The 14,510-nt window shown below is 39.4% G+C and overlaps 1 protein-coding gene across 14 annotated transcripts in view; it reads left to right on the top strand.

Annotated features, from left to right (window-relative positions):
• ptprfa (protein tyrosine phosphatase receptor type Fa) overlaps positions 1-14,510 on the top strand; it is a 221,680-nt gene that overhangs the window by 150,725 nt on the left and 56,445 nt on the right. For all 14 annotated transcript variants that reach the window (XM_040129782.1, XM_040129780.1, XM_040129779.1 and 11 more), the window contains 2 exons: positions 1,024-1,105; positions 4,281-4,493. In XM_040129782.1, coding sequence (XP_039985716.1) covers positions 1,024-1,105; positions 4,281-4,493 — 295 coding nt within the window. The remainder of the gene's footprint in view (positions 1-1,023; positions 1,106-4,280; positions 4,494-14,510) is intronic.

Below are 14,510 nucleotides of genomic sequence, written 5' to 3'. Positions count from 1 at the left end.
AATTATAGGATATGATCTTTTATAGACATGGACATTCAGCAGGACAAAAGCAAAGGGGAAAGCCAAAAGCTTCCCTTGGCGGGGCCAGAGAGTTGAAAGGGAGGCAAAGATATGGCGTGAGGTGAATTTGACTCAAAAATCGTACTCCTCAGTGTCGTAACTCTGTCAAATCTGAGCAGAAATTAAACACATGTTGATATCATTCAGTGTAACTTCCACTTTCCGAGGATATCATTATCTCACATGTCCATCAGGAATAAACAGTCATAAAAAAACATAAATCTGCTTAGAAATCATAGAAAAAATTTCTTTCAATGGTCATTACAAGTCCGGTTTATTTACTTTGCTGTCCTGTTCTAGCCGGTTCATAACCAGCCATTTATCTGCTGCAACAGAGTTGTTTTAAGTCAAAGTAGTTTTAAGAACAAACAAAACAGTTTCAACAACGAAATGATTACAACCCATAACCACATGACCATATTAAAAATAACCCACTACTGCTCCCCAGCTCTCTCTTGATACCAGAAAGCAATTTATTTAAGAGTCGAGCTTTAAAACCACCATTAATCAGCCAAGAGAATTCAAATGCAAAGGCTACAATTCAGTTGAAGGTCACTTTTTATTACTACCCAGCTTGGTCAAGAAGACAGGCATTGCAAATTATGTGGACTTAATTATGTTTCAAGTGTTTGTTTCTCTGAAGAAATCACCCACAAGTAAGCCGTAATAAGAGAAGTGGGGCTGATTGAGAAAAAAAAACCAAATACAATCTCTATATGAACCCAGACCTTTTCATCAGTCCCAGAGCCAAACTTATCCCATTGGTGTTAAGGTGTGGAGAAGAGTGAATGTAAAAAGTTTAGAACAAATATTCGGAAAAGCGCTTCAAGACACTACACTACGTCCAAACATTAGCAGTGGATGACTGAAATGACACCGCATGTATGAAACTGTGTTTTGTGTCTATGTACACTACATGGCATAAGTGTGTGTGATGCAGTCGTGTATCTGTGTTTGATACAGGTGGTACTACATAGTGGTTGTCCCAGTCACCCCGGCTTCTCTTAGCAGATGGGAGAACCCAGAAGACATGGACATGCATGAGGTGAGGGGATGTACACTTGTACAGGCCATGTAAAGGGGACAAAGTCTATCCACACAGTCACAGCTGCTCGCAAAAAGATAAATAATTACATTTTTCAGGTTAATGCTGCAGGTTGATTAATGCTTTGGTTAGGGTTGGGGTTAGGCATGTAGTGGTTATCATTAAAAGTACCCTTTCCTTCTAACCAAAAAAAGTTTTACTAAAATTCAGTGTTTCTCATCAAAACACACTGAGACTTCATGCAAGAACCACTTGTACAATTTGTACATATTTAGAATATTCTTATATACATATTCTTTTCTCTTTCTCGCAGTGTGAAGTTCTTCTTTTTACTCTTAGATGACATTAATTTAAGGGAAACCTGCCCACAAGTAGAGTAACACATGTAGTCTTATACAGAGCTTTATGGGCATCAATTATGCTAATAATCAAACCTCACCATGTTGAAATGATTTACAAGAAGTTTGTGCTGTTGGAACGGTGTTCTGAGTCTGATCCCTCACACGTGTACAAGCAAAGCTGATGAAAATGATGAAAAATCTCAAAACGATCTTGCATGAGGCACATTGTTGGAGTCCTTGATGCCTAATAGAAGAGTTGAATGTATTTTCTTTTTTTACATTTGTAAAGCATCTTTTTTGGATAAAACCTGATTTTTCTTTACATCCATGTTTATTAGCTAGAAGTTTCTTTGCTACTTTTTCAAGAAATTAATACTTTTCCTTCTGCATTAAATTCACCACTTGTCGATCAGCGGAAGTACGTCTAACCATGCATTGCATCATCGATCTCTGTAGTGGGCAGGATTGTATGTAGTGACACCCACATGCTTTGTGCATATCTGTGCTTCTTTGGGCACATGCTAGTAGAGCATGTGATACAAAGAAAACAGGGACCTGCCCGTGAATACAATAGACCTTTTCGTTTTGGACATTTGGATTTGTCCTAGTAGGAAAAACACGGGTTTCTATTTTCTATTAACATTGATAGTGACTGTTCTATTCAATTGCTCCAGTAAGCTGTGACAATGAACCAGCATGAAAAATGTCAGCACCCTGAAACTGAAGCCCCTAAATGGAATTCAACCATCATACATGGGTGGCTGTGGCTCATGAGTTAGAGCTTAATCCACCAAGCACAAGTTGGCAGTTCAAGCCCCAGTTGTCAATGTGTTCAGGCCAAGACACTGATCCCTGAGTTGCTCCAGGTGGGCAGGCCAGTGCTTTGCATTGTAGCTCTGCCATAAGCGTATGTGTGTATGAATGGGTGAATAAGAGGCAATTTGTAAAGCGCTTTGTCCATTAAGGTAGAAAAAGCACTATATTAGGGCAGGTTTGGTTAAAGTTTGGAGCTAGTTTTAGTTAGGTCTCCAATTAATGTCAGTTAACGTAATGTCAGTCTAATGTATAGAGGCTTCACTTCAGCATAAATGGGGATCATGTGTTGTAATTTAGGGACACTTTGGCAGTTTTTGAATATCACTGCCATGGTCTGATCTGGAAATACTGTGATTATGAAGCAATCTCTCCCCATTCATGTAGATTACAGAAGAACACATTGCTATTTGTTTTGGCGTTCTTTGGCTGTTTATTGTACTGCACAATCTTATTCCATGTTATTTCCTGTATCTTGATTTTCACTAACTGGCTCCAGGCTGACATCTCACAGCCAATTTAACTGAAAGTCTAAAGCTCTTCTAGCAGCCCCGAGGCTGTAATATTCATCACACAAAACAATATGAAAAGTTTGGATGGGGCAAACAATGTAGCGATGATTAAACTATTTTTACAGCTTTGCTTTTACAGGGACTGAAAGTATAATGTTTGATGCCCAAAAAAGGTCAAGAAGTCACAAAATTGCACAGGGTTCTTCCTCTGAGGAGCATGATTGTGCTCAGATACTTTTAAAGTAATCAGCCTTTTGCGCTATATTATTTGTCCTGTGTAACAGAAAACTTTAATTTAAGGGTAGAGTTAGAGTGAGTTAGTTAAAAAATCTGGCCCTTAAATGCCATGAGTTGGTCATTTAGCCTAATGATGGTGCCAAAGGGATGTTTATCCCATGACCAAAGTGGACACTGATCCTCCATAGAGCAAATAGTGTTTAGTAAGTGTCATGGAAATGTGGAAATCTTGAGAAAGTTCAAATGTTGTCGTTGGGATGGTGATGGGGGAAAGGCTGGGCAGGGGTCACCAACTGTCACACTGAAGCTTCAAGCTAGAATTGCCGTTGGAAGATATCACTATGGCTGACTCTCAGGCTAGCAAGCTCCCGATTGCTGCTATAGCTGAGACGGCAAACACCACAAGGATGTAGGTGAAAGGCTGAGTGGACCAAAAACGAGCAGGGGGAGGGTAGGGCTGGGAAGAATGGAGTGGTCCATCTTTGAACCTCTTGCTAGTGCTTACTTGATTTCCAGAGCTTGCATATTGTAGTGTTAAGTACAGAACTTGAGTCAGGATGTGTTACTGGAAGACTGGAAGCAGGTGGAAAACAACTAGCCTGGTACTACCCAAAGTTCAGAAACACACCTACCAACATGTTTATTAACACACTTGAATTGTTAGTATTATATGTATAAAACCAGAAATGTAAAATGACATGTTTGGTTTGAGGGTGAATTTTATGCAGGGGCTATTTCTTGCTGAACTAGGCTGACCACATCCTGACTCCAGCCTCACACTTAATGCTCACACATGAGATTGATATCACTATTATGATCTTGTTCTTGGAAAGGACTTTCAAATGAAAAAGTGTATTTCCCAAAATAATGAACAATTCTTTTAACTTAACTATAATTGATTTACTATTAATAAACATATTTTGCTGTGCTTATGACCAAGTATTATTAGTTCCCAAACCTTGAAAGAAAAGTTCGTTGTACAGATGTGGGCAAAATTAAATCAAAATTAAAAAACACTGAATAGGGATGGGATTGGAAGCAACAGAAGTTACTTGGGAAGAAAAATGAATAAATGAAATAGGAAAAGAAGAATAGAAATAATGTGCGAAGAACATTTCAGTGTCCCCTGTCATCTGTGTGGAAGGAGGCATGAGAAAAACCACTCTCCTACAGAGATCAATTTTGTTCTGTCATGTTGTGTTATTTTCCATTGTCATTCCACTTCATGATATGTCCATTCCAAAGTCTCCTACTGTGTCATCCCTCTGGCAGCTCCTAGAGGCTGGCGCTGACAGCAGTCTGCAGAGAAAGAGGAGACAGAGCCAGGACTTCCTGCAGCCCTACATTGCAGCAAAGCTGGATACTCTGCCTGAGATCTTCACTCTGGGTGATGAGAAGAAATACAATGGCTACTACAACAAACCTCTCCCTGGCCAGCAGCAGTATCGCTGCTTTGTCATGGCTGACCTGACAGACAACGAGTATGTGAGTGACCCCTGTGTATTTATAAGGATATGAGCATGTAGAGCACCTTTAATACACTTTCAAGCTTCAGTGGTTGAGCTCAGGGGTCTAGGCCTTAAGACGTTCATTGCATGTTTTCAAAAGAGAACCACCCTTCCCCGCTAATGCTGTATGGACATGGTGACATGGTTTTTCATCAGGGCCTAAATGGTTTATAGTTCTCTTACTATATACTGTACTTTACATTGTTCTGATAAACGTGAGGTGACAGAGAAGTATAAGGACTTGAAAAAGTGTTATAATAACATCATAGTTATTGCTTCCAGGGCAACCAGATGCACAGAACAAATCATGTAGAATAAAGCAGTACATTAAACAAAAATGATTAATATATTCATACAAAAAAAAACCGGATTGGGCCATTCGATTTCACTATAGATCAAACTTATATTTCTTTCCTTCCTTTATTGATCCTTAAGTTATCTCTTTAACCCACAGGAACAACTGACTTTGTTCATATTCAATTTTTCTATAATCTCATTGTATTCATTTCCTGGCTTTTTCTTAAATTTTAAATTTTCTATTTATGTTTTGTACTCTTTCTCTGCACAGATGAACCCTGTTAAAGTTTGCTCTTCCTTTCAATATGCTTTTTTTCTCTCTGTTGTTATGTAAGTCTCTGTACACTTGGTGCAGGGGGAAGTCTACCTCAGTATATATTACCAGACTAATGAGACAGGTTCAAAGGATCTAAGACATATGACATCAATGCTTACGCTCTACTGCTCAATAAAGCGGTGACAACGAGATGCTCACACTGAATATAAACACAGAGCCCCAATCAGTTTGGACCATTGAAAACTCCAAAAACCATTGAAGATGATGATGCCATCCTCGAAAATAATGCCAAAAAAGAGAGAGGCAACATCACTTTGTGCAATTCTACATTAAATGGAAAGCACGAGGAAAGAAAGAATAATGTAATGCCGCAGATGACAGGAAGAAATGTGGACAGTCTGGTCTGGTCAGTTTTATTTCTTATTACTCATAGCACAGTATCAGTCAAGAACTCTGTGTCACAACATGTAAAATACTACGCCAATAATATTAAAATAAATTCATGACAGTTCATAACAGATTGTTGACAGCAGCCATATGGGAAATTAGAACTCCTCAAACTGCAGACAGCTGACCAAAATGTCTGACCTGCCAGAAATCCATCTGCTCAGCCAACAGCCAGATCATCATAGTACTTGTATCTACAGTGTGTAGCGGAGCAGAGTTTGTCATGAATGGCATTGTTTCTCCTCCTCGGTGTTCCCTATCTGACGAACAAAAGAGCAGCCCCTCGGGCAGAAGTGCACACATGCCAGGCATTCTCAGTGATGCGACTCACGTCCTTGAGCCATGCATGCATCTGTAGGTATATCTCTCAGGCATCTTGCTTCCAGAGCATAGCATCTTCAGACTGCCTCTCTAATTTCAAATGTCTTTGTTTCTCAGATCAGTCATTTGCCCTCATGGCATCATCATTTAAATGTGTTAAGATCTGAGGGAAGGGTTGTGGTCCTGAATAGCAGATGGGACTTCTGTCCTATTTCCTTTAAAAAGTAATTCCTTACAGAACCCCAGAAGGTCTCAACTAAACTGTGTTGAGAGAGTGCCCTTCTTTTTAAAACAGCAGATGCCATTATACCATTTTTTTAATCCTATTTTGTTGTTTGGAAGTGCCTTAATTAATTACTTGTCCATGTAGAAGAAAGAAACAAACACAAAAATCAGACAAGCCACAACAGTAGAGACATACTGTCGATAGCCTACAATACTTACGTTAATACACAAATCAAGCCAAATTCCAAGAGAACAGTAGTTAAGCCACTTAATTAATCAGTTTACCTTTTTTTTCTTTGAGAGCATTTCTACACAATCAAGTGTCTAACCTATTAAAGACCAAACCCTTTAATAAACACATGAGTCTTATTAATGCCATTAGCATTACCAGCATAATGCAATGCACTTTCAACAAAGCTCTAGTAGAAAACGTGAAAGCTTCTTACCGACCTCCAAGAACTTTAATTTCCTTAGGGAAAGGTGACTTGGACTGTGCCTTATTAAACACAGCAAAAACGTTTTCTGACCAGTTCAGTTCCATAATAACACTGATAAAAATGAGATATGAATATAATGAAGATTTTTGATGAAAATTTGTATTGCTGCCTCTCTCCTTTCCTGAAAGTCAATAACTAGCTCCAACTGCAGCTGACTGTTGGCGCACTGGGCTGTGTTCTGGCTTTGGAGGACTAAAGGACCAGTTCTGGTCCTTCAGTTTCTGACAGATTTTGCTCAGGTTTTGATCGATGGACTTGGCCCTGGTAATCAGCTCCAGATGAAGTGCAGAACTCGGCCTAACTTGAGCCCAATGGATCTGGCAGGTTATTTAGCATTCCATGCTGGATTTAGTCTACTGTTAGCCTGAGCATATTTGTCCACTGGAGTCACCTGAGCTTTGTTCAGTGTTCACCCTGGCAACCCCACTGAAAAGACTGCACCCAGGAGTTTTCAGTCACAACATGTAATTAAGACACCAACAGGGTTGTTGGGAGGTTTATTTTTTTTACTTTGAATGGAGCTAGTAGCAATTTACCCCTGCTTCCAATATCTCTGTTAAGCTAGGCTAGATATGGCCCAGATCTTACTGGAAGAACAGAGCTCCACTGAAGTATTGACCTTTTTTTTACCTATCTGGGTAGGACAGCAAATTCATGTGTATCTTTAAGGTTGGTCAGTTTGGGAGATGTAGGAAATTACGAGGTAAAACTTTGAGGCAAAGTGAGGATACCAAAAGTAAATTTAGATACATACGTTTTTGACTAAATCACCCACTGATTTAGTCAAAAATGCACATATCTAAATCAACTTTTGGTGTCCTCACCAAAAGTAAATTTGCGCTGTAGCTCATTATCTTTGCAAGAACTTTTGTAGGAGCTTAGGAACCATTTGAGAAACAAAGGAACCTATTCTTTGTGAAATTTAGTTCCACTGCTACAGTTCCAGGTGCCAGAAAGTTTAATGGCACAGGAACAATCAGGGTGGAGTTTACTGTACTGACCACTGCTCACTGGTTAAACACAAACTTTGAGGCTGCTACAACTTGTGCACGGCTTCATTCACACACAAAGCAGCATTAGGTACCATTAATTAATCGGACATGGAATGGAATTTCGTGTCATGTTTGTTGACGTTAAAAACAAAGTTAAAGTTGTGGTAATTTGATTTAATTGTAAATTTATTTGGTAATATTGTTACCTTCACAGCTCCTTTATTATGTAATCTTGGGGTAAAGTCTTGGCACTGAGTTCAAATCCCGGTTTAAAGCCATCATTATTTTATTTTATCTTGCGCTCAGGGCCCCCTGGTGGGTTAAACTGCCCCTTGGTGCAAACGCAAACATTAATGTGCAAAACACACTAGAACTTCGTCAAAGAGGATTAGTTATTTATCTGAGGGGGATCGGTCTTACATTTGTATACCTCCTCCTGCAGCCTGCGTAGTATGGATCAATTTTAGTTCATTAAATTAAACTAACATTCTGAGATTATTCAAACAGATAACACTGCAATTACATGCTTTTAGTCCACAGTGTCTTAGTTTTCTCAACCCCTTCTCATTATAGCTTTTGTCAAAAATATTTAGCCTTAAACAATACATGTTTCATTGTGTTAGGAACATAGCAGCAGATCCCAGATTCATTAAATGACATCAGCTGAATGTGATGCAAGCCTGTACAAAAATAGAAGCCTAATCACATTCATTGAAAACGGGAAGTAAGCCCAGCTTTTATCGCTACTGCAAAGCTGCTGGAAGGGTAGAGGCGAGAGGAAAAGGGGAGAGTAGGAAGGAAAAGAAAGAAAGGGGGGTGACTGAAGCAAAAGGGCACTGCAGCTTTCTGTGGCCCCCGATGCTGATAAACAAGCTGGGATGTGTGAAATTGGATAAAAGAAAAGGCACTACACAGTATATAAACAGTGTGATCACTTACAGCAGAGGAACGAGGAGGAATAGTTCTCTATGAATGCAAAGCCATGTGGGAGTGACAGAGAGGTGAGGAGAAGAGTGAGAGGTGGAGAGAGAACAGACGGGGAGCTTACTGGGAGGATAAGATCGGGTGGGGGATCGGTTCTGGGGGGGGTAGCCTGAGGTGAATGCGCAGACGAGAAGGCAGGTAATGCTGCAATCATGGGGCAGAGAATTGTACGGATGCTTGAAAGAGTTTCTGATGCAGGAGGAAGAGAGATGCCGAACTTTGAGGAGAAAAACAGAGAGAAGGAGAGAAGGATGGCAGTGCAGAGAGGACTGGGGATTGTGGGAAACACACTGATCCTACTGGAGATCATCCAGTTTGTTGCAGAGAGACAAACTGCGAGCAGAAGGTGCCAGCTGAGGTGGAAATCTTCTGAGTTCTTGGAAGTAACAGAGCTGCTCATTTCTGCTTATTTATCAGTCGCTTCCACTTTTTGGGGGGAGATTCTGGAAAATGTGCATCCTCCAACTGCTATTAAAATGATTTTTCTTCTTTGCACAACCCACCTCCTCTCTCCAGCTTGCAGATGTAGCAGCAGCACATTTTTCACCCCAGAAGGATTACTATCTATTGGGTAGTGCTGCTGAGATTGATCACTTCCAAACTTCCCCCCTGAGAATATCTAAATATCCCTTCGAATATGCTTCTGCAGCGTCTAAAATCCATGAAAACTGTCATTTTTCAGAAAGAAAAAAAAATCTAAGCCATATGCAGTACTTTGCTAAAAGGGCCAAAAAGTGCTACTGAGAAAAGGAAGCTGAAAAAGCTGAAGAGACAGATGAGCTTAACATGTTATCAAGCTCCATAACTTTTAGCTGTTAAGGCTTCAAGGTTTCTTCTAAACACTATTACTTTCCCAGAGTTGGGAAAGTTGGCTATGCTCAGTCTTCTTAAAGAAATGTTCCAATTTGTTAGAAGTTAAGAGACTACAGGCAGTGTCTTTGACCAGAGAGGGACTCACCCTAATGAAAGACACAAATTTCTTTTATCACTGTTATTCTAAGTAGACCCTTTTGTGTCTGTGGACTAATTTCACTTTAACCTGGGTATACTTGGCTGCATTCTTCTCTAGTTTCTCCAGAAGCATAGTAAGTTAACATAACCCCAAATAAACTGAAGTAAACCTAAATTTAAAAGTATGTGTAGAAGTATTTTTTCTTCCAGTTAATTTAAATACAATTTCATGGAAATATTTTAGGCCAAAAAATATTGTGAAGCCATGGTCAAACCGTAAACCCTATCATCTGGACAACAACATCAATATTGCAGTTTCTGCAAAACCCAGGATTATGTTCAATGACACATTTTTTGTTTGTTTGTTTTCTTTTCTTTTCTTTTTACAATCAATGCCACTTTCAAATTCTCCCTTTCTACAATCTCTGCGCACCTAAATAGTCATAAACTAATGGTTAATGTTAGGGAAATACCGTGGTTATGGCAAATAAACTATGATAAAGATACTAAAACCCTTCATTACAAATATAAGTATATAACAGATTGTTATTTAGTTATGGTAAGGGGATCTCCGTCATCATGGTTACAATAATAATCACTTGGTTAAGGTTAGGGAATGACCATGGTCATGGTTAAAAGAAACCAAGTGTCAGTTGTAAATAGGAAATGAACAGCTGTCCCCAATGTTAAATTCCCACATTTTGTGTCTTCTGTTTTTATAACAATGTCGCACTACTTCCTTGTTTGCTCCCGCCAGGCAAGAGTCATAATTACTACAGCTGCTAGAGGGTCTTGTCATGTCATAATGTCATTGTCATAATGTTTCGGGGCATTTGCTGAAATGGCAAAAGCTATCGTTGTTCTTAGTTGGACCGTCTCGATTTGGTCCATACATACGCTTTAGGATTCACATCAAAGGCCAATGTTCAGTACCAAAGCAGAAAGTTTGCCTATATAAAAGGCAGAAAGTTGTCTTTTATAAATCACAGAGGAAATTAAGGATCTGGAGGGCCGGGTGGTGGATAGACATGTAGTATGAACTTAATGCAGGAGACTGTAGTCATGGACTCAACCATATAACACGTTTTTCCCTAACCTGAACTAAGTAATTTAAACCCAAACCAAAACCTTTTCCTAATCCCAACCAAGTTGTTTTTCCCTTTTAAATTAACCAAACCTTAACCAATGATCATAAAAGGGTTATTTTTCAACAGTGAATTTGAACAGTTTTGGAAGGCATTGACAAATGATGTCATCAGAAAATGCTCATGCGTCACCACGAAGAAGCAGCTTATTTTGACATTTAATTTGGAGGACTTCATGATATAATTTCTTAGGAGGCTGGGCTGCAAACTGTACAGTACACCAGCCCTGGACGATTGGCCGCCCCGTCGCTGTGAGGACCCTGTGGTGGCTCATCTCGCTTTGGGCAAAAGCTAAATGAATGTAATGTAATGTATTGGGTGTTCCGTTGCCCTACAGTATCTCAAACTCTGGCGTTGCCTCTAACCCCAACAGCAAAAAGGTACCGCAAAATAATAATATATCAATAATATAAGGGTATGCAAAATGAGAGCAGTCCAACTTAGATGTTGACCAGACAGTATAGTAGATATGAATAGATAATTCAATGCAGGAAACAGATGTTTTTGTTTTTAATCACACTCCATTATCCAGATGGATATGATAAAAACACAGAAAGTAAAATACATTAGACTTTTACTTTTTTTAAAGGAACTCTATCAGTTTCTCACAAAAAAGAACTATGCGTGTATCCTTAATGCCTTACAACAAGGTACCTCTGTCCAGTACTCAGTCAACTTATCATTCCACTTTACATCCAGCTTAATTATTCTAGTCTTGGATCACACAGGTCAAATTGCATTTGTTTCATTGTAGCATTCCACAACGTGACAAATGTTTAACAAATCTTTTCTGTATAATTCATTTCTGGTGGTCAGAATGTGAAAAAAATATGTTGAAATTAACTAATCAATAAGGAAGCAAAGCCGGCTCTGTGGTGACATTGTTTTAAAAAGCAGCATACTTGAATTGTGTTCACAGCTTTCACCCAGAATAGCTGCAGCCAGAGCAGGAGCTGCTGTAGTCTTGTTGAGCCAGAACCCTGTCAGGCTCACAGGAATATTTATTGTCTCATTCACTAACACAGTCCAACTTGCTACACTTGTCTCACAGAACAGAAAGTGACAAGCAGCATAGTTACTTAAAGTGAATTATGCCAAATTTATCCACTCATATTTAATGCTTATCATAGTGCCAATATCCAAATACTTACAAAACTGCAACTAAGAACTCAAGATGGGAAGATTTTTCATGGACAAGAACTAAAATATTTTACTTTGAAAGTTAACGATGCAATAATATTTTTCATGTCCTCTAATGATATTATGTTCTGCACTCCCATGCACCAGAGGAGTTTTTCCAAGGAAAGAAGGACGTCATGCGTAAGGTCTTTAGAACAAGGCTCAACTTCTTAAAGTGCTTATCTTCTGTTTAGACTGATAGCCAGCTGTTTATGTTGTTAAAGGGGCACTCCACTAAAGGGGGACTTGGTCTATGAAAACAGTTGTATAGTGTGTTCTGTGGCTCCGGAGCAGTTTGTCAAGTTTGAGAAAATTACTGAACTCAAATCACTCGAGAAATCTTGACTCCACAGAGACTACACATTAATAACAGAAAGTGTGAAACTGGGGTCTGGAGATGGAATCATGTGGGCATGTACAGGCTAGCAAACTGATGCTATTGGCTTGCATGAGGGAAATAAAAGATCCAGTGGTTTTAGAGTTTGGACCATGCTACGGGGGCTAAAAGCCAGGGCATCTCAGGTTCGATTTGACCATTCTTTTGTAAATCTGTCTCTCGTCCCCGAATGTAATGGAAGTGAAATATTAAATTACTGGAGTACTCTTCTGAGCAGCAACAGATGGTAGCAAAATGGATAAATGATTGTGTCTCTACTCTTCAGGTAAATAAAAAAATTTCATGAAAATTGACAGAAGCAGACTTCTATTCACATTAATACTTGTTTTGTGTTGGTTACTGAAGAGAGGTATTAATTTTACCTATTTTTATATTCAGTTTATATCCTTTATACTACAGTACATTGCTGTTGAAAAGCAATATACAGCAAATTGAATGTTTAAGTACAGAAAATAGACGAAAGTTCCAACAAACAAGCAGACCGACAACTCCATCTGTCCACTACAGATCACGTATTTTTGCATGTTGACTGACAGTGGAGTTTTATTGCATTATGCTGTAAGCTGGAGTAGGCTGTGGCTACATCAATACTTGTATTGGATGTACCTCCTGTGGCTCGGGAGGTAAATGGGGTCGTCACTCCCCAGCTCCTCAACTCCACATGCCGCAGTGCCCTTGGGCAAGATACTGAACCGCAAATTGCCTCTGATGTATCATTGGTGTGTGAATGTGTGTGTATTGAAAGCGCTGTTTGTATAGAAAGGTGCTGTATGAATGTGTGTGTGAATGGGTGTATGTGGCATTATAATATAGGCGCAGTCTATAAGCACTACTACTACTATAAGCACTACTTATAGAAGTTGAAATTCATTGGTTTAGAATAAATTGATTGGTTTAAGAGTAGATTTGTTGAGAGTAAGAGATAGATAAACCAGCCTTATCCCTTAATTGACCATCTTTTTCCTGAAAGGAGCATAGAACTGAGAAACCTCAGGAGTCTCAGGCTGGAGCAACCCGGACAGACATCAGACAACCCTGTCTTTTAGAAATGACGTTCATATACTGCTAAACTGTTTTCCCAATTACAACGTGGTGGTAATGTAATCACTGGATGGACGGTGCTCAGAGGCTCTTTTTTTCGTGTGTGTGTTTGGATAGGAGTGATGGATAATGATTAATTACAGCTCAACCTGCTCAGCCTGACACCTTCTGAGACATTCTGTGTCTCCTAGCAGCAGTGTGACTTCCTCCTGTGTGGTCTGGAGAGGAGAGGCTGCCATGTTTTTTAATGATGGCAGGGAAATAGCTAGGGCTAGCTGCAGGTCTCCACTGCTGTCCAAAGGGTATAGTGAAGTTAGCGGCATTATTGGATTTGTCCTCAAAGCATGTTGCTGATGCATATCCTCCACTGGGCTTCTTTCTTCCTCCCTGGGCTCAGTGGGCACGCTTCACAATGAGCCATACATTCCCGCATCCAGGATAGACAACACAGCAGCCCTTTGATTCACAGTCCTCCTGTGCTCCCGAATCCCCCTGCTGCTTCCTAACCGCTGTCCTAGTTAACCAGCTGCCTCCACCTGAGGCAACCTGCCAGCACACTGTGTATGTATGCAGGACTTAAAGCTCATCCATACCCCAATATGTTATCCTGCCTCACCAAACACGTGTCCACCAGTATTCAAATTTAACCTTTTGGGTTGCCTATCAAGGACCGGTAAACTGAAAAAAGTATAGCTACCAAATGTATTTTTGTATATTTCATCAAAATACAGTATTTCCCCCTACCTGTTTTCCCTGGAGTGTATAAGACATTAAAAAAACACAAGTAGATTAAGCCATTCAATTTAAGACTCCTTATTCCCATTCATTCATTCATTCATTCTTTTCCATGTCTTCAGCTGACTTTGTGTTGAATTTGATTATTTACTATTCCAGACATCAGAGAAACATACACTTGCAGGAAAACAATTAACTTGTTTGATAAAGGTCGTCATTTTGCTATGATTTGATTGGTTCATGGGAAAAATGAATATACAGTGATGAGTGGGATTTGATTTCGTTTTAGTCTTTTGACAAAAATTTATATTAGTTTTACACACATTTTAGTAATTCGATTTTTGTTATTTGTCAACAAAAACTACACTAGTCGAGCTTTCTTCAGGAAAATTCATCTCAGAAATATTTTGGTCTTTTTGTCATTCATTCTTGTTTTTATTGTCTTCAAATTATTCTGAGGCCACTGACCACAAAAAGGCACCATTACCTGTTATTATCTGACTGAC

This window comes from Xiphias gladius, chromosome 6 (genome assembly GCF_016859285.1).
Source record: "Xiphias gladius isolate SHS-SW01 ecotype Sanya breed wild chromosome 6, ASM1685928v1, whole genome shotgun sequence".
Taxonomy (NCBI): domain Eukaryota; kingdom Metazoa; phylum Chordata; class Actinopteri; order Istiophoriformes; family Xiphiidae; genus Xiphias; species Xiphias gladius.
This window is presented reverse-complemented; position numbering and strand designations above follow the sequence as displayed.